At 53.0% G+C, this 24,564-nt stretch overlaps 6 protein-coding genes across 6 annotated transcripts; 3 read left to right on the top strand and 3 right to left on the bottom strand.

The window, feature by feature from the left end:
- Positions 1-907: 907 nt before the first annotated feature.
- Positions 908-3,512, bottom strand: LY79DRAFT_510035 (DIL domain-containing protein; the record flags this gene model as incomplete). Its single annotated transcript, XM_060554114.1, has 4 exons — positions 908-2,404; positions 2,457-2,855; positions 2,909-3,285; positions 3,371-3,512. The coding sequence occupies 4 exons, from the start codon at positions 3,510-3,512 to the stop codon at positions 908-910; spliced, it is 2,415 nt and encodes an 804-aa protein (XP_060416891.1).
- A 538-nt stretch (positions 3,513-4,050) lies between these two features.
- On the bottom strand, positions 4,051-5,819 carry LY79DRAFT_544927 (allantoicase). Its single transcript, XM_060557145.1, has 2 exons — positions 5,365-5,819; positions 4,051-5,299 (listed from the first exon to the last, which is right to left on the bottom strand). Exons 1-2 carry the CDS (start codon positions 5,456-5,458, stop codon positions 4,329-4,331), a joined length of 1,065 nt encoding a protein of 354 aa, XP_060416890.1. The 5' UTR covers positions 5,459-5,819; the 3' UTR covers positions 4,051-4,328.
- Positions 5,820-7,092: 1,273 nt separating this feature from the next.
- Positions 7,093-7,918, top strand: LY79DRAFT_667484 (cytochrome b561; the record flags this gene model as incomplete). Its single annotated transcript, XM_060563385.1, has 2 exons — positions 7,093-7,240; positions 7,314-7,918. The coding sequence occupies 2 exons, from the start codon at positions 7,093-7,095 to the stop codon at positions 7,916-7,918; spliced, it is 753 nt and encodes a 250-aa protein (XP_060416889.1).
- Positions 7,919-9,727: 1,809 nt separating this feature from the next.
- Positions 9,728-11,240, bottom strand: LY79DRAFT_72811 (chitin synthase export chaperone). Its single transcript, XM_060565093.1, has 5 exons — positions 11,104-11,240; positions 11,013-11,048; positions 10,750-10,931; positions 10,598-10,691; positions 9,728-10,544 (listed from the first exon to the last, which is right to left on the bottom strand). Exons 1-5 carry the CDS (start codon positions 11,131-11,133, stop codon positions 9,999-10,001), a joined length of 888 nt encoding a protein of 295 aa, XP_060416888.1. The 5' UTR covers positions 11,134-11,240; the 3' UTR covers positions 9,728-9,998.
- A 4,723-nt stretch (positions 11,241-15,963) lies between these two features.
- Positions 15,964-16,591, top strand: LY79DRAFT_72781 (uncharacterized protein). The gene has a single exon (XM_060565092.1). It carries the CDS (start codon positions 16,076-16,078, stop codon positions 16,556-16,558), a length of 483 nt encoding a protein of 160 aa, XP_060416887.1. The 5' UTR covers positions 15,964-16,075; the 3' UTR covers positions 16,559-16,591.
- An 826-nt stretch (positions 16,592-17,417) lies between these two features.
- On the top strand, positions 17,418-24,164 carry LY79DRAFT_667482 (chromosome segregation ATPase; the record flags this gene model as incomplete). Its single annotated transcript, XM_060563384.1, has 2 exons — positions 17,418-17,515; positions 17,624-24,164. The coding sequence occupies 2 exons, from the start codon at positions 17,418-17,420 to the stop codon at positions 24,162-24,164; spliced, it is 6,639 nt and encodes a 2,212-aa protein (XP_060416886.1).
- Positions 24,165-24,564: the final 400 nt, after the last annotated feature.

Raw genomic sequence — 24,564 nt, 5'->3', positions numbered from 1 at the left:
TCCTAGCCTTGGAGTGTTTGCCGGTGACCACGGTCCTGTCCTTTTAACGGCTCATCTGAAGCCACGACGAGGCACGGATAGGTAGAGTGCGAGTGAAACGGCTGGTAGGGTAGAAACAAGGCGACTCGGCGTGAGCCGCAGACATAGCGACTCACCACCCCAGCATGGATGACTCTCGCTCTCTGTCAACGCGGTCCCGCTTACGCCGACTCTGACGAACAATAACACATCCTCGTCCCCTCTCCGCTTCTGCTCCTGAACGAACCGTTGCGCCAAAGCAGACGGGCTCGAGACATGGAGCCACCACATTCCAGCATGAGGCAACCATAATTGGAAACAACGAGACAAAAATCATTGGTCTATGGCTTTTATTTTATCTATACGTATTACTTTTTTCTTTCGTTCACTTGGCGCAGACCAGAGTATTCCACCTCTTTTCCTCCTGCACCCTGGCCCGGATCGGATCATCAGGCTGTTGTTCTGCTCCATCCTAACTGACATGATGTTAGGCTAATTACAAAACTTGGACCAACTGTCACGTTCTTTCTTGGTTGCTCACACGGCATCTACCGCCTGTGATTGAAGCCCTTTTTGATGAGGCCATGGAGGGCGTTCATCCACAACGCCTTTCAACTTCAGGAGTTGTGGTACTCCAATGGCCCATGCATCTGTGCGATCCACCCCCTCTCGATATTTCCCGCCGAATCAATCAATCTATCAATCGCTATGCTTGTTGGGGCTACATCGCTTCCATGCTCTGTACACTTCACAGCCATCCATTCTCTTCTCTGCTGGATTGTGCGCTTGTTGCGCCGAACGCAGTGTGCAGCGCCTAACTACAAACGCTGGAGCCCACAATCAAATATTGCATCCTTACCCACCGAGGAAGAAAAACCAAAAGAAAAAGTTAGACCTCTTCGTTCTCCCAATCTTTCTCACTAAACATGGGCCCCTTACGTGCGCCGCTAGCCTCGAGTTTTGACAAAAACTCCGGCGGCACCGTGGGAATGTACTTGCGTGCTCTTTCTCTGTTGACACCCCCGAAGCCAGCCCCGTACGAGACCAGCATATCCGTGACTGACGGCAGCGTAAATGGTAGCATCATCGCCGGATCCATCAACAAATTTTCCGGCGCGTCCTCTTCCTCGCCATCGCTCTCATTACTGCTAGGTGTCTGCGTGGCTGCCTGGCTCGTTGGCGTATCCGTGATGCTCCTGTTCGTGGGTTTCCCCCTGACTGGTGTTGATGGCGCACTGCTCTTGCGGTCCTCTTTCCTACGTACGTGTTCCGCCTGGATCGCGTTCAGATACTTGAGGGCGCTCTTGGGTAGCCCCTTTTCGCCGACCTCGGGCCTGTAATGTGACGCTGCGTGGATGAGCTGCTGTGGGCTTAGCCTCTTTAGCTGTTGCAAGGTACCAACAAGGGCCTCTAGGTCATCGGGACCGAGTGACGAGAAGCACTGAAGCCACTGCAGCAGCTGAATAACAGGGGCCAGGTGTCGCCTGGCAGCGTCCACCGTCGTCTCGCCTGACGACTTGGTCTCGCCTCCTTCGTAATGCTCCGGTTGGCGATTGTTGGTTCTAGCCCAGTCCTCCAACGTCGAGACGTTCATGCGAATCTGCATAGCTTTTGTCCGTGCAAGATATTTGCGGTTAGACATAATGCGGTTAAATAGCTCTGCGCCGAGCCAGTAAAGCAGCTGAGAGATGATTTGAGCCGTAATCACAGAGTGGATATCATAAAGGTCAAGAACGAACAAGGTAGACGACAGTAGGGAGGTGACGTTGCGCGGCGCAGGCTTCGCCCGTTGCTTCGGTGAAGGGGGCCGGAAGCGCTTTTCGAGGGGCTCTTCTTTCACCTGCGCCTTTCGTTTAAAGATCCTCCACTCGTTCTGGAATGCGATGTCTTCGAATCCAGGTATTGTCTCGTGGTCCAACATCGCCGCATCGAGCACCTTATCCAAGCGTCTCTCGGCGTCACGAACGATGAGAATAAAAATTTCGTTTATGAGCTCCGATAGTTGAGCCTGGAATTCAACCGTGGCCTCCACTAGCCCGGCGTCCTTCTTCAAATAATGCAGCAGTAGGGTGGCGTTCGATATCCAAAATGCCAGAATCGTCATGTCCCACTGGTATTGCTCCACGACATCGTTGATCTTGTCCATGGCGGATATCATGAGCTTGGCCAGTAGATCGGGGCTTGAGTGGTAATGCGCGTATCTTGCGCTAAGAAATACCATGTTCGCAGGTACAGGTTTTTGTGCCGGCGATCGTTGGGGGGTCATATTGGTGATGATGATGTCGAGAATGCGGTCGAGCTCGTGTTCCTGGAACACAAACATTTGGTCATGGAGACATCGGGTCCAGTCGAACTCGGGCTGTTCTTCTTCAAGTTCGTCGGAGTTCTGCTTGCGTCAGCATACAGAGTAGTAAACAAAGTATTTACACTGGGCCTACCTCTGGCTGGTCGTCCATGCCAACGTTGCCTAGATCAACCTCGAGATCCCGGGCGCTGTCCATCATCATTCGTCTTCGCAGCTCGTTCTCCGCCATTTCTTCCTCAAACCGATCCTGTGAGAATCCAGGGTTGTAAAAGTCGTCTGTCCCCGCATTGCCGATGTTGTATCCGCTGTCATGAAGATAGAATGTCATGTCGCTGTCTGGCGGCACAAAATCGAAGGCGGTGCGGCCGGACGATGTCTTTTGCTCTGCCGAAGCACCGTTGTCGAGGAGGACCTTGGCGATGCTTTTATGCCTATTCGTCATCGCCCACATGAGCGCGCTCCACTGGTTACGATCTTGCTTGTCAACGTCTGCGCCAGCATCGATAAGAGCCTGCACCACGCCCTCGTGGCCCTGGTTGCGGGTCAGCAAACATACGCCCAGCATTGTATTTTGCCTCTACTCACAAAGCAGCTCGCGTATATGAGGGGCGGTGTCCCATCCTCGTCCGGCGCATTGACATCAATATAGGCCTTAGCTTTCCCACCGACGATGTTGGTGACTCTCTCGACATCGCCATTGCTAGCAGCCATGTTCAACGCTCTTTGCAACATGTCTTTTTTTTCACCATCGGACAGCTTTTCGTCTGCTAGTATCGTCCCCTCGTCATCGAAGCCCGGGCCGACCCGATGAGCGGCTTGAGCGGCAATCATCTCCATGAAACGCGCGTCGCTGTTCTTGGAGCCTGTTGTAATGTCCTCATCATAGGTGCGGTCGTCTAAGCTTAAGTCCCCAAAATTGAGTGGCTTTGGAACGACAGGCGTGGTCAGGAATTGCGATTGTCCTGTGTGAGAGATTGGCTGTCGTCAGTCTGCAGTTTCCCCCTTGCGGGCTTGACAGATGGATGGGAGGGGATGCCGAGAACGAACCTTGCCAGCCATCGTACATTTCAGTCTCGGTGACCAGCTCGACGGGGCGATGACTGCGGTCGTCGAGGGATTTGGGCAAGTCATCAGGTAGTGGTCGTGGCTTCTTGCCGCCGAAGCCACCATTAGCGTCCTCGAAGTCCATAGTGGGAGGAGGGGCAACCAGGAGGCCCGGCCGGCATGAGTCGGGAGGGGGGGTACACGGGGGTGTTGTTTTATGTGACGCGAGTTCGGTGCGAGATGCGGGAAGGATGTCTGTTGCAGACGGTGCGCCGAAAGTTTCGTGGCGAGGTACTGCTGCGACGAGATCGTGGTCGAGGGCTCTGTGGGTGTGTCGTCCGTCTCTCAGGCTCCGGATCGAAAAAGTCTCGCCGCAGCTAATGTCGTGTGATGTCGAGGTGTAAAGAGGGTGTGTGTTGTCCAGTTGAAAGGACTCTCAGTGCCCGAGTCCCGCAACGGCCCACGCCGCCAACCACCAACGGGGGTGATCGGCTTGTTGATGTCACTAATAGATTGCGGCGAACGACCGTCGTCAGCGTGTGCGGGTAGCGCTGGAACTCCGTGGACCGTGCGTCCTTTAGCAATGGGACACTCCTCTAAGCCTCCCCCGAAGGAACTGTAGGTATCCGTACCACACAAGTACCTACCTAGGTAGGTACCTGAGCGGTCCTCGTGCAAGTACTCCTGTGTGATATGTCTGTCATATGTCTCTTTGACCTCCTATCGTCCCTTTTTAAGACCTCGAGGGAAGAATAAGGGTTGGATAATAAGTAAGCACTATGTCCAGCTCGTACATCGAAGTCACAACAGCTTCAAGCACTGCATGCAACAAGGCACACGCCGATGGACATGCGGGGGGTAATGGGTAATGATACAGAGGAATGGGTTTCCCCCCCTTCTTTATGCTTCATTTGGTTTAATTTCCATACCTCCCCTCCTTGTGCTTCCCCTCATTTGACGTCTACGCCCTCTTTCCAAAGACACGCAGTCTCTTGACTCCTCCGTCCGGAATTATGGTAATCTTGACGTGTGTCATAGCCTTGGTCTTGACTGCGCTCGGGAAGTCGTGCTCCTGGTCTGGGCCGCACTTGCTTGGGGCTACGACCTCCGTCCAGCCGGCAGCGTCCGCCCCAGGTTCGCCACTCTCAATCCATGAAAGGGCGTCGACCTTGACCTTTTGCGGGAAGTTGCCGCGGAAGTGCGCCGTGTCAACAACTACGTTCTGCACGTAACCTGGAGCTCCGAGGCGAACAATCGTCCAGTCGACATGGCCCTTAGTCCGCGATCTCGCCGTCTCCCAGCCATCGCCCATATCCTTGCCGCGGCCTGGCAGAAGGAGGTTGTCCTTGGTACCAAAGTGTTGGTCGCTACACGAAATGGCGACACCCCCATTCTGCGCCGCGGCTAGGTCAAAGATGGCCTCCTTGTCTTCGGGGAAGACAGGCACGGCGTGGCCGAACAAACGGAATCTCGCAATGCCTCCGTCTGGATACATGTTAAGACGGACGTGGGTATACTGCTTCTTCTTGGGCTCGGCCAGCTTCCATCCAAAACGCTGCGAGGGTCCACACTCCTCGTTGCCAAGAATGGTCTCCCACTGGCCTCTGTCTCCCTTCCATGAGACGACTTCGTCGTCATTGAGGTTGAAGCACCCCTCCACTGAAATTGAGGGAGCGTGGTTGCCGGAGAAAAAGGCCGTGTCGACCTCGACACCCTCGACAGTTCCAGAGGCGACACCAAGGCGGACAATAACCCAGTCAAAGGGTTCGGGATTGTGGCGTCTCGTCTCCCAGCCATCGTACCATGCTCCGGTGTAGACCATCTTACCCGGCTGTCTGATGGGAGGGGTGGGCGTCAACAGATTGGAGGCCTCGGCAAACCACTCATCTGAAAAGGCGAGAATCTTTCCACCCAGGGCAGCTGAGATCAAGTCTGGTCATGTCAGTAAATGTCGAGATGTGTTCTTGCCTGGACGACGGGATGGACGAGGCACACACCTATGCTGCTTGAGCGGAACGTCTTGTCGATGTCACCTGGTGCGATCCTCGTGGTGTTGACTTCTTCCAGCGCATATTCCTGTTCGCTGACCATCTTGAAGATTGGATGGCGGGGTATGGAGGGGTTGACGATGGGTAGAGTAGTGGTGAGATTGCTGCTTTCCAAGATAAGGCTTACAAAGATGTTTTGAAGTCAAATACAGCGATGGGATCCGTACAGAGTGTGGAGGGGAAATTGGATGAGTTGGGAATATCTTCCGATGAGGAGAAGGAAAAGCCACGGAGAGTCATGGCCTGCCGCCCGCGGCACGTCAAAGAGGGTGCGCGCCGAGCGGCCACTTCCGACGTCGGGCGGCCACAGCTGACGGCCGCATCCAGGGAGTTGTAGGTGCCGCCGGCGGCCAGAAGTGCGCGCGCCGTCCGCGATAAGCAAAGGTGTAATGATTCGAGCGGATTAGCTAACAACCAGACGGCGGACCAATCTAGTGCTACTTCAATGCCCCAGTTGGTTGTGTGCCGCAGTCCCTGCGCTCGTCCCCGCTGCGAACTGTTCGGGTAGGCGGGGGGCGGGCGTGGGCCAAAGCCGGACTAGAGGCTCTTTAACGATCGCACCCCGAGGGTATCCTCTGTTATGAGCACTACATAGTATCTTTGCCTTTTTTCTCGCGATGCTGAATTTGGGCCAACTCCTACGGAAGTTGCTTTATGGGTACGCCAACAAGTTGAGTTCAGAGCTTTGAGGGTGGCCTGCGGCATCAAGGCCACATATCTCAAAGACATCAATGGCCTTGTAGCAACGCCGCCCACCTGGTGATAAGAAGCATCAAAACGCCTGAACCAGCCTTGTCCCAATAGTACTATGATGTCTGTTGGGCATTAGGTGGCGGTTAATCGTCACCGCCAGACGTTGTACATTGCGGCTTAGACAATAAGAAACCAGTATGATGATCAGTGCCTTTGAAAATGGAAGCAGACGCATCAACATATCATGCCAGGTAGCATGCACTGGCGTTGGAAACCCGGCCGAGTCTGGCGGGTGTCGGATGTCAACTATTAGATATTGACCCTGTTTCGAACCCCCCTTATCTTTACCATCGGTCTCGGCTAATTGGTCTCCCATTTTTTGTCTGGTCAATTAACGTTTGGGCTTGCAACAGCTGCTACGTAGTAGGCAGAAGCCGAGCGCTCCATGCAAAATTTCACAGATGACCAAAGATGCTCCCGCAATATGTGCCGATGACGGGAGGAAGCTTGAGGATTGACGTCCTACGGCCAGAGAGATGGGATGAGGGGAGCGTGCGGAGTGTGTGAGCGAGTGTGACAGGGTGGGTAAGATCTGGTCGAGTGCCCTCCAATCTACAGCGTCCTCCACCCGACCATCGCTCTGCATGTTACTGCCCTCCCCCTGTAGCAGCTGCTTAATCAGAAATTCACAGCCTCTGATAGGTCGCAGCTCGAGACGAGCTCTCCGTCATCGATGCCGCCATCGATGACCGACCATCTAAGTGCCGTTCTATCCTTTTTCTGTTTATTTCCTCTCAAAACTTGCATATATTGCCCACAGGAGAAGCCTTAATCGCCACAACACCCCGCGAAATACCTTCTTGTTCTTGCCTTAATCGACATCGAGAGACATAAACATTATCCAACTCCGATTCCTTCGAAAAACAACACTGCGCACTGTCGCGTTTTCCACTTGAATAGACAACCAGGACAATCATCGAAACGATGTCATCGGCGGCAGGCCTGCCCGAACCCCCTCCCTCTCAGGATCGGGAACAAGGCAACGATCATGATGAGCTGGAGCCTCTGCTTGGCCGACCCGGCGATGCCCAACAACCCCCCAGCCAATTCATCGCAAGGAACCTTATTCTTGGTATGCGCCTCCCTCTTGATCTTTCAGCCTTCTTCCCTTTTGTTTTGCTGTAACTAATGTCATGAACTTCGAGGCACCGGCATCATCGCTCAGTTCGGCGCAGTAATATTCGTCGCCATGATCTGGGCCGCCGTCCTTACCAAGGATGTGATCCTTTTCTCTGGCCACCCGCTCGCCCAGAGTCTCGCCATCTTCACCCTCACCCAGTCTATCCTCTCCCTACAGCCGACACACACCCCCGACCAGAAGCGAGTTGGTCAGCGTGTCCATGCTGTCCTTAACCTGCTCGCTTTCCTTTTCCTCGTCGCCGGCATTACTATCATCGAGTATAATAAGTTTCGCCAGGGCCCTGGCTCCCACTTTCACTCCGTTCACGGCTACCTCGGCGTCATCGTTTCCGTTATCCTGCTGCTGCAGTACATCGTAGGCTTCACCATGTGGGCTACCCCATGGCTTTACGGTGGCGAGGACAAGGCCAAATCCATCTGGAAATACCACCGTTGGAGCGGCTATGTTGTCCTAGTTCTCCTGCTGGTTACGGTAGCGACGGCCGTTGGCACGCCGTTCAATGAGAACGTGCTCAAGCTGAAGCTCTGGGCTGTCGTTATCACCGCCTTCTTGATACTAGTTGGCATCGTTCCACGGGTGCAGAAACAGAAGCTGGGCTTCTCGAATTAGACTTATGAGAAGAAGATCGCTGGGATCTGCGTTGTCGGATACAATCGGGACGCGGGTTTGTCAAGATCCAGCGATTCTATACGAGCACCCAGACAGGGATATTATAGTGACTTTCGACAAGGAGCATTCTGGTCAAGCCTGAGATGTTGCGTGAGAGCTGCAACGAATCATTGCTTTTTCCCTGCCGAGGCCCGCCAAGTTGGATCATGTTTTCGTGGGGTGCCTCAGCTTGGCGTTGTTGGGCTGCTGCTGATGATTTGTCCATTTTGGGAACCTTCAAGAGACTGGTACAGGTTTTCTTTGCCCTATCGTGATAATCATGAGTTTTTGCGCGTTTCTATTCTAGTTGTTTAGGCCCAGATCTGCTTCGTCTTCAATAATGCTCGATATGGATATCCACCCCACTGGCCATAATATGGCAGAGAGTCATGCACGATTATTATTAACCTGAAGCCGCTAGACGGCTTTTCCACTGTCCATCTAAGTATTCCAGCGGTGAAGCTCTGACGTCCAAGTTTGGCCAACACAATGCCGCCTTGGAATCATATAAGACAAAAGCCCGACAACAATTCTTTGGATCATGCTTTTGACCTATCAAGCTATTGTTCGGGGCCTCTAGGTCTGCATACTTCAGCCTGAATAAGAGAAACTGGTCGACACTAAAAAGCGCTTGGGCGTATACCCCTTTGTTTCGTACCTCTCAAGAGTCTGCAACCATAAAAGTTTAGTACTACCCTACCAGGCAGGTGCTATAACGTTTCCTCTATTTACTATATATTATAGCTATTTAAGGGCCTTTTTTAATTTCAATTTTCAGAGGTAGAGAGGTTATTATAGTGCTACTATACTTTTGCCTTGCTAACAATGTCCTAGCCTTGCTGTTTACTAATACTAACATAGTTAAAAACGTTATTCTCAACGTAAGGAAGCTTCTTTTTTTCTAAATAAGAGACAATACCTAAGGTTTAGGATTTCTTAGTGATATCGTGGTGCTGGTTTCCTATTTTATTGGTATTAAGTCTGGCGAGGGATAAAAGTGGTGTTGTTGTTGTTGTTGTGAGGGGTAAGTTTGTGAGTGCGGGGTTTTTTTTTTTTTTTGGCACCTGCTTGCCTACGCTGCGGTCCAATATAGCGAAGCCATGATTCGTCTCTTCATTATCTCGTGTATAGTTTCCTTGTTGCAGCTATAGAGAACGTAAATAAGTTGCCCTTGCCCATAGAGTCCGAAACAGCGTTCCCAAGAGCCGCTCAAGGAACGGAGCATACATTCAGACACATTTCGAATAGTATTAGCAAAAGGATATGAGCATGTATCAATTCTTCTGTCATCTAATCTTTATATACATTAGCCGCGCCTCCGGGGTATACTATCCGCTACTACGTTCGAATATCAAAGTACGCTGTACAGGCATAAACAGACGTCTCTACCGCTCCTTCAAAACATTGTGTATCGGCACTAGTCCAATAACACTGCTCTACCCAACCTCATCAATATGGCCGAAAGACCTGTCATCGTTTATCGCTAGGTCAAACGCGTGACGCGGGCGCCTGTCTTGAGCATTACCAACTCCTGCATTCGAGAAATCGAAATTATAACAATCCGCCATGCGTGTCTCATGTCTTGGCATTGAAAACTCGTTCCCGTCGTTCAGCCGCTTGACAGGCCGTTGGCCGGCGAAAGAGTGTAAGAAATAAAATGTTGCAATACGAGAACCGAGTGCCCCCAACCTGATTATGGCGTGTCCGTATCGTTTCGTCGTGGGCTCAGCGCAAGTAGCCAGGTTTTCCGGACCGCAAGTATTATTATCGATACCAAATTTTCGGTGCCGCCCGGTTTTGGCTTCCTCCAATGCTACATTATAGCACTGCAAACATTGCTCAGAGCCCCAAAGCCCATAAGCAAACTAGCCGTTGGCGAAGGCATGGCGGCATGGCCTCCGATATTATTAGTTTAGCAACGACAGCAAATCACCACAAGCTCATGCTCATCCTCGTCGTCAAAATGCTTGTTGAATCTGGTCATGTAGGAGTTTGGGTGACTCTTTCCTCTGTTACTTTCCGCAAAAATATGACTTCGACTCTAGGGGAAGTTGTTTCCAACAGGCATGGGCCAATCATCCTCGGTGATGCTCGACCAGAATACCCACACTGCAACAACAGCGAGTAGAGTGAAAAAGGTCTCGAAGAGGGCGCCGTCGACTGCACCGTTGGTTCCATTGCAGATTTGAGAGCTTACAACGTAGTTGAAGATTTGTCCGATAGCGAAAAGGAGTAGAGCGGCAGTGAGATACAGCATTGGGCGCATTTCGCCCAACACACGGATGACCAAAACGGCCTCGAGGACGAAGAAGGCGACAAGGAAGATTAGAGGCGCCAGCTGATACAAGACGTAAAGTAGGATGTGACGGTTGGGCTGCTGGTAAGACGAGTTCCAATGGCCGGTCCATTGGAAACCAGTGTCAAGGGTAATGTAGAGCGTACCACCGAGTAGGATAGCGGCAGACGCCATGATTAAACCCATTGACAGCGGTGTTCCATCATCGACGATTTGGTACCCCACGACGGCGTTGAGCATCAGTATCCATGTTGACGCAACGATCATGCCAATGTGGATTCCAGTGAAGGCCTAGACGTCTGTCAGCTTGGTTGGGCTCGAAGGCACCCGAGGCGGGTACTCACAATGCGAACGTTTCCGGCCAGCGGGAAGTCCCCGACAGTAAAGATTTCGCATAATTCGACAACGATGAAGCTAGCAAGGAACAGTTGCATTTCTCTGCACAACAAGTTAGCATGCTGGGCGAGCGCTTCCCTAAGCGACGTCACAATCTTACCTTCGACCTACCGCAGCCTTCTTGCGCTCTGACCGCAGCAATAGGTAGATGGATGCGATGATAGCAAAAGCAGCAATAAGGATGGAACCAAGGTTGCCCAGCTTGCGGCCTCCACCAAGGGAAATTCCCGCCAACTCACAACCTCCCCATGGCCCTGATTGACTGTGACTGTTGGAGAGTACCTGGGACCGGGCGAGTTAGTGCCGTTTACAAAGGGCTTTCCGAGGCAAGCTACGGCATCTTGAGAAACGAATTGAACGTACATTGCACACCGGTAGCGTCGAGTCTCGACAAAAGTTCTAAAGGCAATTAGCATAATGATAGGCGTGGATTGGCAAGGTGGGCATGTCTTACAAAGAAATTGCCAAATTGCGTCGACCCCATTGTGGCAGACGTTTTGCGGCGTGGCTGATTACCAAACACCGTCGGTTGAGTTTCTTTTCCTACGGGCCCAACGTTGCCAGCCAGTTGGTATCGCGGGGAAGCACAATGGCCTGGGAGTCTCGGCGGCCACAAATGACGGTTGTGAAGGATGTGAATTATGTTGGGGTAGTTTCGTAGATTTGAACGTGCGGCGGCGCGGTCGCGAAAATGTCGCAATGGCACAGCTAGTGATTATATTCAAATCCTTCGTTGTTTGTATTGCGGGCTGGCAGGTGCTTGCAAGGCCGGAAAGTTGTGATGATAGGATTACTAGTCAAGTGGTGTTGTCGGGTGGCTGGTCGAGAGTACGAGCGGGTCCTTGTTTCGAAGCCTTGTATTCTTCCCCCCGTCGCGACGCGACTTTCCTTTCGGTTGTGGTCTCGAGGCAGCTGTTTGTCTGTTTCTGGCAGACGCTCCTCGTGATATCCTCGTAACCAGCTCTAACCTGTCGGTGTGGTCGTCGTGCGTGAATGCGCAATCGGAACAATGGTGCGACCTCGGTTCGAGAAGGGGAGTCGTGGTTACCTTTCAGGGGCGAGGAGGATAGTGAGCAAGCAACAGCTGTGTGAGCAGGAGCGATGTGACGAAAAAGGCGTGGAAGGTGTCGGAGGCGGCGCAGTGGGCAGTGGAACAATATAAGCCAAGTTGGTACCTACCTAGGGAGTGGAGGCTTTTAGTCCATTGGAGGTTCTGTGCCGTTCTCTTCCAGCAATAACGCCGAGGGGGAGGATGAGAATGCTAAGCCAGGAACAAGGTATCCCGTACTGGAGGTACATTACTAGTGTAGTGGGAGGTGTTTGTCGGGGGACCATCATCCATACCACCTTCCATGCCACCATCCATGCCACCATCCATGCCACTATCCATGCCACCATCCTCGCTCGTAGCTTGCCTTGGAAGCAAAGACGGCCGGGGGGAGGAAGCGCAGACAGCCACCCAGCACGTCAAGGTGAGATAGTGGGCGATACGCACCCCGTACCTACCTACTATGTAGGTAGGTAGGTAGTGCAGAGCACAACGCAAAGATAGCGTGCTGGGGCGACAGGGCTAGGTGGTAGGCTAGGCGCATCAAACTGGCAAGACAGGCAGGCATTGGAAGTGTGGGATAAAAAAGAGAGACGATACGTACCGCTGAAATGAAACATCTCCTCCGCTGAATGGCCCTAAGCCAATTGGCGCTCCCGCAATGCGCCTATAGGCTCCATGATTGGACGAAGCAACTTTTTGGGACGAAATGGGTTCCAAGCGCATCGCGAACAATTGGCGGGTTCTTGAAAAGTGGAATTTGGTGGTCCCGGTCCTCCCTGCCTCCATTTTCAAGCCGCCCTCAGCTTTCGTATCTGCTTGGTGTACATTGGAAAAGCATGTGCAACACTCACGCAATTGCGCATCTTGCCTCTGTCCTTCTCCCTTATTCTTGACGGGAGGCCAGGGGTTAGGGAGCAGAGATCAGAGGGCAGAAGGCAGGCCGTGACGGGAAGCTTCGCGACAGAAGGGCACCTGGCCATTTAGAGTGTTGAGAGGACAGTGCTCGTCCGTCCGATGTTGCGAATGGGGATCGCCTCTGCCACGTCGAGCTGTACATTTACACCGATATTAGGTTAGTACAAATAGGTGTGTGGCGTCCGACCTTATTCGGTTAGGTCTTTCCTGGGGCCGCCAGGCCGCTTATGAACAATCAATGTTTTTCTTGTTTGCCAATGTAAGGCCTCCCGAAAACCTGGGGAGGCGTGGCGTCGGTCAATGTCGATATTAATGCAGCAGGCAGCAGCCGATCGAGCAGGCGCCAGCATAGTGCTGAAAACATCGGCAGAGAAAAGGAGGCACGGAGCTGAGATATAAGAATAAGCAAGTGCCCCTCTGGGGCCATTGAAAGGCCGGGTCTTGGTAACAACTCAGTAATTTGACTACTTTCATGCAAACACGCGTCGGGAAATAGCTCCCTCTGTCCGTCGCATCTCCTCCCTTCCGGACACCACCAACACCACCACACTGCCTGCCAATGCCACCGTCTCCTTACCCGGGCCCTGTCCTCATTCCCTCTCCATAGCCCGATAAGTCATGACCCTTTTGCGACCCCCGTGATCGTCGCCTGCCTGTCTTTTTCGATCTTGAAGCCTGCCCCCCCGCCCCCCCCCCCCCCCCCCCGGCGCTTCATCTCAGAAGTGACTTGGCCGTTGTGTCATTCATTTACCTACCTACCTACTACCTAGGTACCTTGGTACTCTTGTACGAAGACAGCGCATGCTGTTATCGTCGGGCTCACTGCACCTCCAATACATGTCCTCGGTCGAGACAGAGATCGACATATCCTCCCCTAAGCCAGTCTCAGACCACTCCGCTTCGAATGGAGCTTACCTTACGTCAAAGCCAAGAGCAAGTGGAGAGAGGGCCGGAGACACATTGTTGGCATCCACTCTGTTCCACGCATGTGGCACCCTCCAGCCTGTGCTTTACTATGCATTGCTTTGCTTTGCAACATCATGGACACGGCCTCGGCCTCAACTGACACAGATGCAAGACCTAACATGGTCACCTCGGCCAACGTCTTGGCAGCCGTGTGGCATGGCAAAGCCACTGATGGGCACCGGATGCTTCACCGGGGCATGAATCTACGAGGAACGCTTCGTCTATCGTACTCCGTACACCGCATGGACCAACACTTTGTCATGCCCAACGACCCGCAAATGCCCTCAGGGATACCTTTCCATGACCTCATCCCCGCTTAGTCCTTGGCTCCGCTCCAATACTCGCGCTAGGATATATTGATTTTGCACCAGGGGATCAAGGACGGAAAGCAGCTCGAGAGCAATCCGAGCCGAGCAATGGACAAGGTACCTACCTGGCTGCCAGCCTCCAACAATAACGGGCACCTGAAAAAAGAAAAAAAAAGAGAGAAAGAAAAGAGTGGAGAAAAGAACCTGCCTAACCAGTGCCCTGATTGATCTTCCAGCCCTCCTTAGCCACGAAACTACGGAGTACATACGGAGTACGGATAGTAGACACACCAATCCTCTGCCTCATGGCGGCAACCCCCCTGCTCGACCTTGGGTTCAAGACACGTGTAGACCGCATATTGCATCTCTCCGTGTCTACCAAACGCCTTCAACGCCTGTTAGTCACCAGCCAACACTCTGCCAGCAGACTGAGCACCGTTTGTCAAGGCTTAGAAGAATCTTGCATGCGGCCGGCATGGACGGAACCAACCCCAACCCGGTGGGTCTCTCCGCGGGCTGCGCTTAAACTAGGCACTTTCATCCTTTACTGCTTCCTTTTATCGTTCCTTATATTGTTCCTTTTCTTTTTCCCCCCTCCCCCCTTTTTCTTTCGGCTTTGCGCGTATAACTGGTACGCAACCGCAAGCCAGATTCTGCTCGTCAATGTGTTGTATCTAACCACTGTCTGTCCTCCAAACTCACTCAGATACAATCCCCAACCAAGGTAGCCTTAGATTGGTTCGTCGCCGACCAGTCCCGTCCAACATGCCCCGTCGTCTCGGCAACTATGTTCTTGGGGTTTCTCGTTACTTCCATTGGCCACTTGTCAAAGGCCTCCCTGCAATTGCCATTTGTCGGTCACTGTGGCTGTCCGTTCTTCGTCACCAAGCCATCTTGTGCCGGCATCTGCCCTTTGGTTCCCCGAGGTTCTATCCTGCCCATTCTGTCGACCAAAAAACTCTGTATCCTAGGAAAGCCTTATTGTGACCGCGTTGCGGTGCATTTGTCCCGCTCGCTCTTAGACTCACATCTTGTTTAGCTGCTTCCATTCAAGGAGGAGGGTCTCCCTGTTTGATTGAACGGGCGCCGCTTGCCGGATGTTGCAGCATAACGCATCACCTCTTGGCTCAATTCCGCCAACTCAAGAGGTGTAGAAATGTTTTCGTAACCAGATACGGATGGACCGGGATGTGATGGAGGGCTGCTCAACTGTTGGTGTGCCTCGTCAGTGTGCCCCGCTGCATTGCAGTCCCCTTTCTGAGCGCTTCCCAAGCGCTTCCCGAGCGCAAAGCAAAAGGCCTGCGTCTGAACACCCTGGCCGTGCTTTATAGTGTAGAGCTGTCAAACCTTACAAGAAACAGGCTACAGGTGACGGGAACAAGGTACCTACACCCACACAGCCCACGGACACAACGCACATCGCGCCACTCTCGACGATGGTGGTTCATCCAGGTGTGGCAGTGCGTCTAGAGTTGGAACAACGGCATCCAATCCGTCCGGTGCACATTTGCAATGGCCAGTCCGCCTATCGACTTGGGCCTGGCAGGAGCCGGGGTTTTGGCTTCTTCTTAAGGAGGGGCGAGTGCCATGCGTGTTTGGCAATAGTTGAGACATCATCTATACAACCAACCATCGCTTTCCGATAGTGAAATGGGGTTCTGGGACACTCGCTAACGTCTAGGTCAACGCGCCAAGCCAAGACCATCACACAGCCCGCACCGTAGAGCGTGATTCTCGCTTACGCCGCTTTCCCCTCGTTGGCCTCTGCGTCTGTAGTGTAGTTTAGATTTGTCCCCGCAGGCGTGGGGAGTGGGATCCCTCTCGGCGATCATTGGAAAGTGGACTGGACACTTCCACAGCCTAATATCGAAACGTCTGGAGCAGGGTCTTTTGGATTTCAGTGATTGAAGACTCCTGGCGGGGATAACTTGGTCGTTACCAGGAGAAAATGTGTCCATCATGTCGGCCTGAGTGGCTGACAGTCAACAGACATGAAGATAACGACGAGGCTTCTCTAGCAACATGCATCAGACACCGGGCATCTGCCATTGACGATAGCAGACCTCGTTCCAGTATCGCAGCCCACCAGTCGGCTACGGGAGATTGAGCTGTTTTCAATTGATCTGTATAGCTTTTAGTTTGGCTTACCAGCCTTGCGATGGCTATGAAGGAACTAGGCAGTCATTATGAATACCACGCCTCTTGGGTTCCATTTAGATGGCTTGAATCAACCCGCTCAGGGCACAAGTCAAGCAATCAGAAGACACATGCTCTTCAAGTATTGTTCTAAGGAAACAATTCTTCGATCCACGTGCGCAAATATGTTTACGACAGTAAATCCACCACTGCTGCTCTTAAGTCTTCATCTTTTTCAGCAAAAGACCTGTAGGGTTGTCAGATACGTACCGACACGCAGCCCATTTGGTATGATTATATCTGCTAGCTTCAGCGTGGTATACAACCAGAATTCAAGCTGGGTAGCAATGAGAAGGATGAGAGCTCACGTTTGCATACAGAGTTCTTGGTCGGTGGCTACTCAGCCTTGCGTCCCCGGCTTTTTTGTGCTTTGTGAGAGGCCGGGTGCACGTTCAAGCATCTCCCTCATTCTTCCTTGTGATTTCGTGCCGAACAAAAAAAATATAGACGGCAGCAACTTATCGCCAAAGTGATAATGATTCCGAAGATAGTGGACCTGGGGCTGTTGTTGCGTTTTGCGCAGACGCCACCCGGCCTGAGGCTTCCCGCATGGAGTAGTACCGCCTTGCCAAATTTGGCACGTTGGGTACGGGCACTTCACTAGTAGGGCCCGCTTATATGCAGCCGCGAGTGGGTGCCCGACCAACGTCCCAGCTAAACATCGGCCAACACCGCAGGAGCAGGGGAGAAGTGCGCCGCTGCCAGGTTGCCAAACAGCGTGTTGGCGACTGGTTGCTCCGCAACAGAAACAAAACAAGCGCCCGGGATTGTCGATTGACAGGGGCTTGTCCCAGCGACCGCCCTGAACAACATCTCACCGCACCACGTCACATCCACACACCCCGTCCAGTATCTCTCGTCCCGCATCGACGCCCACATGAGCATTCACCTCCCCCGGGTAACAAACATTCAGACCCGGCTCTTAAGACTGCCCCCTCATATTACCGTCACCGACTTCCGTCTCTACTATCCTGGGTTAAACATTCCCGAACGACCTAGACTTGACACTACTTTATCCTGTGTCGTTGCTTCGATACCTATTCTCTTTCGCCCATTCTCTACAAAACTCTCCCGCCGGACTGTCTGTTCTTAGTTGTCGCCGTATATGCCATCTTCCTTCGACGAGGCAGTGCAGCGCATCAGTACGTCTACCACTTGTATCCATCCCGTCAAGACCAGGATCACGACCAGACCGCCAAGAGGATTAAGCTGTGTTGCATTGGCTTACATTTTCCCTCGATAGCCGCATTCCACGGCTTCTTAGCGTGAGCTCATCACCACCTGCAGGATCTCAAGTCCGTTCCAGTCACTGAATCATCCCCTTGAAGAACAATGGCTCCCGTGGAGCGCGAAGCTTCGAGAGATGCGGATCGCCCGCTGAGACATCAACATTCAATGTCCTCCGACCAAGGCAGAGCCCTAGTGCCTATGTAAGTGCTCAGAAGTACAAAACGTCTTCCAACATCAACCATTTTCTAGACGTTTCTCCATGATGCGCTGGTCATGTCTGTTATTTGGCGTCGACTAATGAAGACCAGGTGGGATAGCTCAGATCCGGACAGGGCGCCGCCGCCCTTGCCTTTGAATCCGCAATCACCCGTCACGACCTCTAGAAAGGGGACCTCTGTTGCCATTCAGTCTGCTCATGCGGCCTTGACCGAAAGAGCGCGCGAAAGCGCCATGACCCCCGGCCCGTTGACGAAGCGCAACAACGACATCTCGCCAGAGCGCTCTCTCATCAAAGGGTCCCACCACAAGCGTATGCAGTCGCTGCAGCCAGGAAGCGTCAGAGACCTCGGCTTGCTTTTGGAGAGTGGTCAGCAGTCCAACCCACCATCCCCTACCAAATCTCCCGAGCGGCCGGCCCGACCCTCCACTCCAGGCGCCAACAGAAGGAATAGCTTCGCCGACTCGAGGAGAGACAGCTTTGCAGAGAGCAGAAGGGATAGCTTCGCCGATTCGAGGTCAACTGAGAGGGAAGCCACAACACCATCCTCAGTCACGAGTCAAACGCCCGCCGTGCGCCCGACGATCAAGAGACAGCAACAGAGTATTTTGGGCGAGAACCCGCCTCCACAGTCTGCGACCATGCTTGCCATCCAGAACATGCCGCTTCAGGGTCAGCAGGAAAAGGAGAACATACATGCCCATGTCACCAACGGCTCCAACAATGCCCTCGTGAGAGCTCCTCAACAGGTCGAAGCTCTTTCGGGGCAGATCTTAAGTCTTACCAACATTGCAACAGCTTTGCAAAAGGACATGGCTCAACTGAGTCGACGAAGCCGGGACAATGCAACCGACTTGCTTAGCCTGAAGGAGGCAACTAAAGCCCGGGACGAGGACATTCGCAAAAGTCTGCGTGAACTCATCAACAATGCTCAGGATGCCGCCGCAAACAGCAGACCAGGCTCGAGAGATCCCTTCGCCAACAGCTTGTTCCTCGACACCAAGCCTCACCACACATCGCCTCCCCCAAGTAAGGCCGCTCGCCCCTTCTCTTTGCCTAGGATCCCGTCGCCCAACAGCTTCGCGGCATCAATCGATCGAGACAACTTAAGCACACCCTCGCTGTGCAACTCAGAATCTCCTGCCACAATAGCGATCCTTGACAGAATTATAAGGGACATGAGCACAAAGGAGGGACAAGATCTTCTTCTCGCTCGTTTAACAGACGTTGCCGAGAAGCTGGCTGGTGTTGCCCCGGCCTCAAAAGTGGATGAGGTGATCCAGATCGTCAAGGCAAAATCCGACGAAGCTATGCTGGCTCGAGGTGTTGGTGGCAACGGGGGTGGCAACGGCAGCCGTCCTCATGCAGCCGGCTTCGATGACGATTCTAATAGCATGGATTTCGACTTTGACCCCGGATACGCCAGTCAGCTGACACATCGATCTGAGAGAGCACTGCACAACGAGCCTTTATCACGATCGGCGTGCCACTCTGCCAATGCCTCCGAGCTTGTCAGCGACGAAGTACTCAAAATCATCCGCGCCGTCAAGGACAGTGTCGCCCAAGGGGGTGGCCTAACTGCAGAGGTGAAAGCGCTCGTCCGTGAGCTTCGCGGGGAGGTCTTGGGCATGGGACGGGAGATTGGCAGAAGACTGGACGAAGTGAACGCAGAGTCCTTATCCACCGGGCCACCAGCCGACAATCAAGAGATGTCAAGGATTGTCCACGAGGGCCTTGACCAGATGAGAGAACACATGGACGAACTTCTTCGTGAACACCGACGCCAGTCTGCTGCCTCCTCCCTGTCAAGAGCAACTGCTGTCGACTACCAAGAAATTTACAATGCTATGAGAGCGGCACTCCGAGACTCGCAGGCCTCACAACAAAAAGAACCAGACCTTAATCGGGAGGATGTAATTGAAGCTGTAAGAGATGCCTGGGAGAACTACAAACCGGAAGTCGGAAACCACGACCCGGGACTCGGACGGGAGGAGATCTTGGAATATCTCAAAGAAGGCTTGCAAGATTATGTTGACCGGGACGAACAGCCCATCGGAGCCTCCAGAGAGGAGGTGTTCCAGGCGGTGGTCGAAGGCCTCAAGCACTTCTCACCACCACGCGTGGACACCCCAGCCAGTCTCTCCCGAGACGAGATTCTTGAGGCCGTTCGCGAATGTTTGGAGGAGTTTGAGTTCCCTGTTGCCCCATCGGCATTCACCCAGGAGCTTACCAAGGAAGACATGCTCCACGCAGTCAAGGAGGGACTCAGCGAATACGACCTACCCACCACCGGAACTCTTGTCTCTCGCCAGAACAATAACGAAGAGATAGTCTCTCGATTGCAAGACATTCTCGATTGTATGCGTGGCGAATTTCGTGCCGTGACAGAGGACGCAAAGCAAAATGCTGCAGTCAACGGCCGTGATACAGAACACATCATTGATGCCACGAGGAATGGCCTCGAGAAGCTACGTGCCGACATCCAGGAATATATCAGTCATTTAAGCTGCAGTGCCGGACAGGAAGAAGTCACAGAAACGTTACTAGGTACTCTGGACACCTTCCGGGACGAGATGGCCTTGCTGGTTGATCGCGTCACGAGCGATTCGAGGTCGACAATTGAGAGTCACATGGAGTCACTTCGGGATACGGTCAACTCCTCGATGGTGCCAGTCACTCCACAAGTCAACCAGAAAGAGATCATTGAGGCTTTCAGAGACGGCATCGACAGCGTGCGTGCCGAGTTGCGCCGGCCCTTTGCTGGAGTAACGGACATCCTGGACGCCCTTCACGATGGTCTGGCAGACTTGCGCATCAGCATTGATAAGGTTGCCAACCGGCCAGCCGATCTAACTGCCAACGATGAGATTTTGGATGCGCTGAAGTCCGGGCTCGACAACGTTCGCTCTGAGATTGACAGCCTCCGTGAACAACAAGGTCAAAACGACAAGGCCTTGACAACAAGGCACGCAGGTGCCGTTGTCCCGACAGACGGTCTCAAACAGGACGACATCAAGAACCTTGAAGTGCTTATCACCCAACTGCGCATCAAGATCGAGGCCATGGAGCCTGCGAACGTTGATTCTGTCGCAAAGGATGATCTGATACGCATGGAGGATATGCTACGCTCCCTGCAGGAGTCTGCGTCCAAGGACGATATCCTTCGCCTCGAGGACATGCTCCGCCTCGTGCAAGAATCGGTCTCCAAGGACGAGACCTCCCGCATCGAGGAGGTTCTGCTCAACGCTAAGGACTCGGTGTCCAAGGAGGACGTAGTGCGCTTGGAGGAGACAATATTGTATATCCACGAGTGGGTCAAGTCCAAGGAGAGTCCTGCCAGTACCGACACTGCAACCAAAGAGGACGTCCAAGCTATCGAGACAATTCTGCGTAACACCAAGGGCCGGCTGGATGACCTCATTGATAACGAGCAAGCTGTACGCAAAGAGCACCTTGACAGCCTCGAGAACACCATTCTGGAGACCAGGGAGACTATTAACCTCATCACTACCCAGATGGACGGCCTTCCAAAGAAGGATGATGTGACTTCCGTCGAGGCGCTGGTGGCACAGGTCGCTGCAAGCTTCGATGAAATGAAGGAGAGCGCCGCCAAACAGCTTGAAGATCCTGAGCGTGTCACCAAGACTGACGTTGAGGCTGTCGAAGCCGTGTGTCTCGATATCAAGAACGTGTTCGACCAAATGCTCAAGACTGATCTGGCCACACTTGTCAGCAAGGAAGACCTGAAGAAGACAGAAGTGGCCTTGGAGGAACTCAAAGGCCCTCTGGCGGGACTACAGGACGGACTCCAGGAGAGCCTGAAGGCCCCATTGGACGAGCTAAGGACTGAGTTGAAAACCCCTTTAGAAGACCTTAAGACTCCCCTCGAGGAGCTCAAGGCCCGACTCGACGCCCTGACCGAGGCACACTCCCAAGGGGGTGAAGAACGCCAAGCTGAGATCGTTGGCGTCAGTGAGCGGGTCACGGAGGTCAAAACCTTCCTCGAAGAGTTCCAAGGCTTGGTCAAAGGCAAACTCGAAGACGGTGTTAGTAGCATCGAGTCGCTCGCAAAGCTTTTCGAAGGCGTCTCGATTTTCGTGGAGAGTAACGCCACTATTGGCCAGGAGCTGAAGGATCTCTCTGACTTGATGAAGGTGGAATTCGAAGAGTCCAAGGCCGGTGTGGTAGGTGCCAAGTTGGAGTCGGACGAAAAGTTCCAGCAGACTACCGAAACCCTAGTCGCCAAAATCGACGAGAAGGTAGCGGAGCTGATGACCAAATACGACGAGTTCCATGTGGCCCTTGACGACCGCGCCAAGGCTGGAGAGGCCCGGGATGCTAGCACTGAGGAGGCAGTGCTGGGCACCAAGGCGGTTGCCGAAGAACTCAAGTCTCTCGTCGATACCCTTGGTGCTGCTGTCACCGATTCTATGGAAAAGATGGAGGAGGCGTCCAAGACTGTTTTCACCAAGGTCGAGGACCTCATGACCAAATCAGAGGAGAACCACACAGACGGCAAGGCTGAGCACCAGCAGACTCGGGATTACTTAAAGCAAGCCGTAGAGGGCCTTCAAGGGCAGTTCGGAGAAGCCCAACCCCAGATCCTTGAGTCCGTGAAGGATATTTTGATGGTCGTCGGCCAGCACTACGAATACGCCAAAGCTTCTACGAACGATATTCAGAAAACGATCGAAGATGCCAAGACAACCGAGCTGGCACTCCCACCAATCCCCGAAAAATATGACGACACGATAGTCCTCGAGAAGCTCGATAGGCTTGTCGAACAGACTGCAGTCCCGGCTGAGAAGTATGATGACGCGGTTGTTCAGGAGAAGCTGGATAGAATAGTCGAGCATGTCTCAGCACCTGCAGAAAAGTACGACGATACTGGCGTCCACGAGAAGCTCGATCAACTTGTAGCGCACGCCCAAGCACCTGCTGAGAAGTACGACGACGCACCTGTGCACGAGAAACTCGACAAGTTGGTCGAGCATGTTATGGTCCCTGTTGAAAAGTATAATGATGCGGCGGTGCAGGAGAAGCTGGATAAGCTTGCTGAGCGACAGGCGCTGCTTCCAGTCGACAAGTACGACGACGCTGTGGTTCAAGAGAAGCTTGACAAGCTTGCCGAACAACAAGCTTTAATCCCGACCGAGAAATACGACGACACAATGATTCAGGAGAAGCTTGATATGATTGCCGAACAGCAGTCGTTGATTCCAACGGAGAAGTACGACGATGCTGTGGTTCAAGAGAAGTTGGACAGGCTCGCTGAACAGCAGTCGTTAATTCCGACAGAGAAGTACGACGATGCCGTGCTCCGCGAGAAACTGGACCAACTTTCCCAACAGCAGTCTCTTTTCCTGACCGAGAAATATGACGACGCAGTTGTTCGAGAAATGCTGAACAAGCTTGCGGAGCAACAGGCGATGATCCCTACCGAAGCGTATGACGATACCGCTGTACACGGAAAGCTGGACGAGTTGGTCGGCCACACTTACGCTGCCGAGAAAGCATTTTCCCAACTTGAGACGCTCGAGAAGGTCCATCAACAAGTCATCCAGACAGCCGCGGACATCTCGCTTTTCCTCTCTACCCAGACCAAGAAGATCAGGGAAGAGGAGGACGATCGAGAGAAGTTTCTTCAAGAAGTCACCCTTGACCTAGAACGGAAATTGACTCTCAAGGAGCAGATCCAGTCCAATCTGCTGGATCTCAAGCAGGAGGAAGAGAGGCTGAGAGCTTCCGTGCTCGGACTGCGTACAGAGCAAGAAAGTCTCATTCGCCAGAAGACAAGGCTGACAGCTGACGTCTCGGCCCTCGAGACCGCACTGCATATTCGCAGGGATGAACTCCACGATATGGAAACCCGTGCTGAAGGATTGGAGCGCCGCATCTTGGAAGGTGTGATGGACCATTCTCGAGTCCTTTTGATGTCAAAAGCAACAAAGGGCCGTGACGCTATGAGCCGTAAACGCGTCCGAGACCAAAAGCTGGGCCAAGAGAATGATTCACATGGGAAGCCTGCACCACCTGCCGTCAACTTGGTACTCTCCGCGAAACGGAACTCAAAGCCGCCGGTGCAGACAGGCACCGCACGCCGCATCTTGTCCCTTAGCCAGATCACGAACAATGTCCCAAGCGGCGGTGTCCAGCGCAGCCAGAGCGTAAGGACTGCTGGGGCCAGGGGCCAACGAAAGTCTAGCTGGGCGGGCGGCTTTTCTAAGGGTTATGGGGAGCTTAACAAGGAAAACATGTCATTGAAGGAGACTGAGGAGGAGAACATGCCGAGTCCCGCCCTCGCGCCCTGCGAGGACCCGATAGACGTAACAGAGTCTCTGGCGGATGGCGACGAACCAAGCGACACTGAGACTTTGCGCCGCAGCAGTCACGGCAGCCGGATCAGCCGCGGTAGTCGTGGCACGACGGTTGTCACGGAGAGCACCGACAATTACACCGGCGATGGAGACCATTCAGACTATTATGACGACAATCAGAGCGACTTGCAAAGTGACCTCCAGAGTGAGTGGGCAGACAGTGCCGTTAGCTCTAATCTGAGCTCAGACCTTGGCTCGAATCTCAGCCAGGAAACTCACAACAACGAGGTTGTAGTTTACGGGGAGACGGCCTAAAGTGGCGAATATAATGGCCCAAAAGTCTTTTTTCTTTAATATGAGATATTAACGAGTACTGAATAACGTACGTGTTTCCTTGCTCTGGCGTCAGTTGGTGTTCGGGGCAAATTGTGCCCCCCCAAAAAAAATGTATATGAATATGTTTCCTCCCCTCACCTTTGTAATTGGTATCGTTAGGATGAACCCAGTCAATGTTTCAAGATTGTAGATAGTGTGTCGCTGGTACTACTAGTGAAAAAATGCAGGAGTCACAACCGTTGCCGTACTTTGCGGTAGTGAAAGTATATTGCATGCCCTATTTGAGACACGCCAGATATACTTGGCGGTGAAATGGATGAAGCTGTTGGTACAAGATACAGGACCCGTCATGGGTCAGGCGTAATAGCCGTGAGCCGTC

Source organism: Colletotrichum navitas (genome assembly GCF_030913465.1).
Source record: "Colletotrichum navitas strain CBS 125086 chromosome Unknown LY79scaffold_13, whole genome shotgun sequence".
NCBI lineage: Eukaryota > Fungi > Ascomycota > Sordariomycetes > Glomerellales > Glomerellaceae > Colletotrichum > Colletotrichum navitas.
This window is presented reverse-complemented; position numbering and strand designations above follow the sequence as displayed.

Coding starts and splice junctions, on each gene's coding strand:
- LY79DRAFT_544927 (XM_060557145.1), bottom strand. CDS start 5,458: ATGGTCAGCGAACAGGAATATGCGCTGGAAGAAGTCAACACCACGAGG. Junction 5,300..5,364: donor GTTCCGCTCAAGCAGCATAG/GTGTGTGCCTCG, acceptor TGACATGACCAG/ACTTGATCTCAGCTGCCCTG.
- LY79DRAFT_72811 (XM_060565093.1), bottom strand. CDS start 11,133: ATGGGGTCGACGCAATTTGGCAATTTCTTT. Junction 10,932..11,012: donor CGACGCTACCGGTGTGCAAT/GTACGTTCAATT, acceptor GCCCGGTCCCAG/GTACTCTCCAACAGTCACAG. Junction 10,545..10,597: donor TGGCCGGAAACGTTCGCATT/GTGAGTACCCGC, acceptor ACAGACGTCTAG/GCCTTCACTGGAATCCACAT.
- LY79DRAFT_72781 (XM_060565092.1), top strand. CDS start 16,076: ATGAATACCACGCCTCTTGGGTTCCATTTAGATGGCTTGAATCAACCC.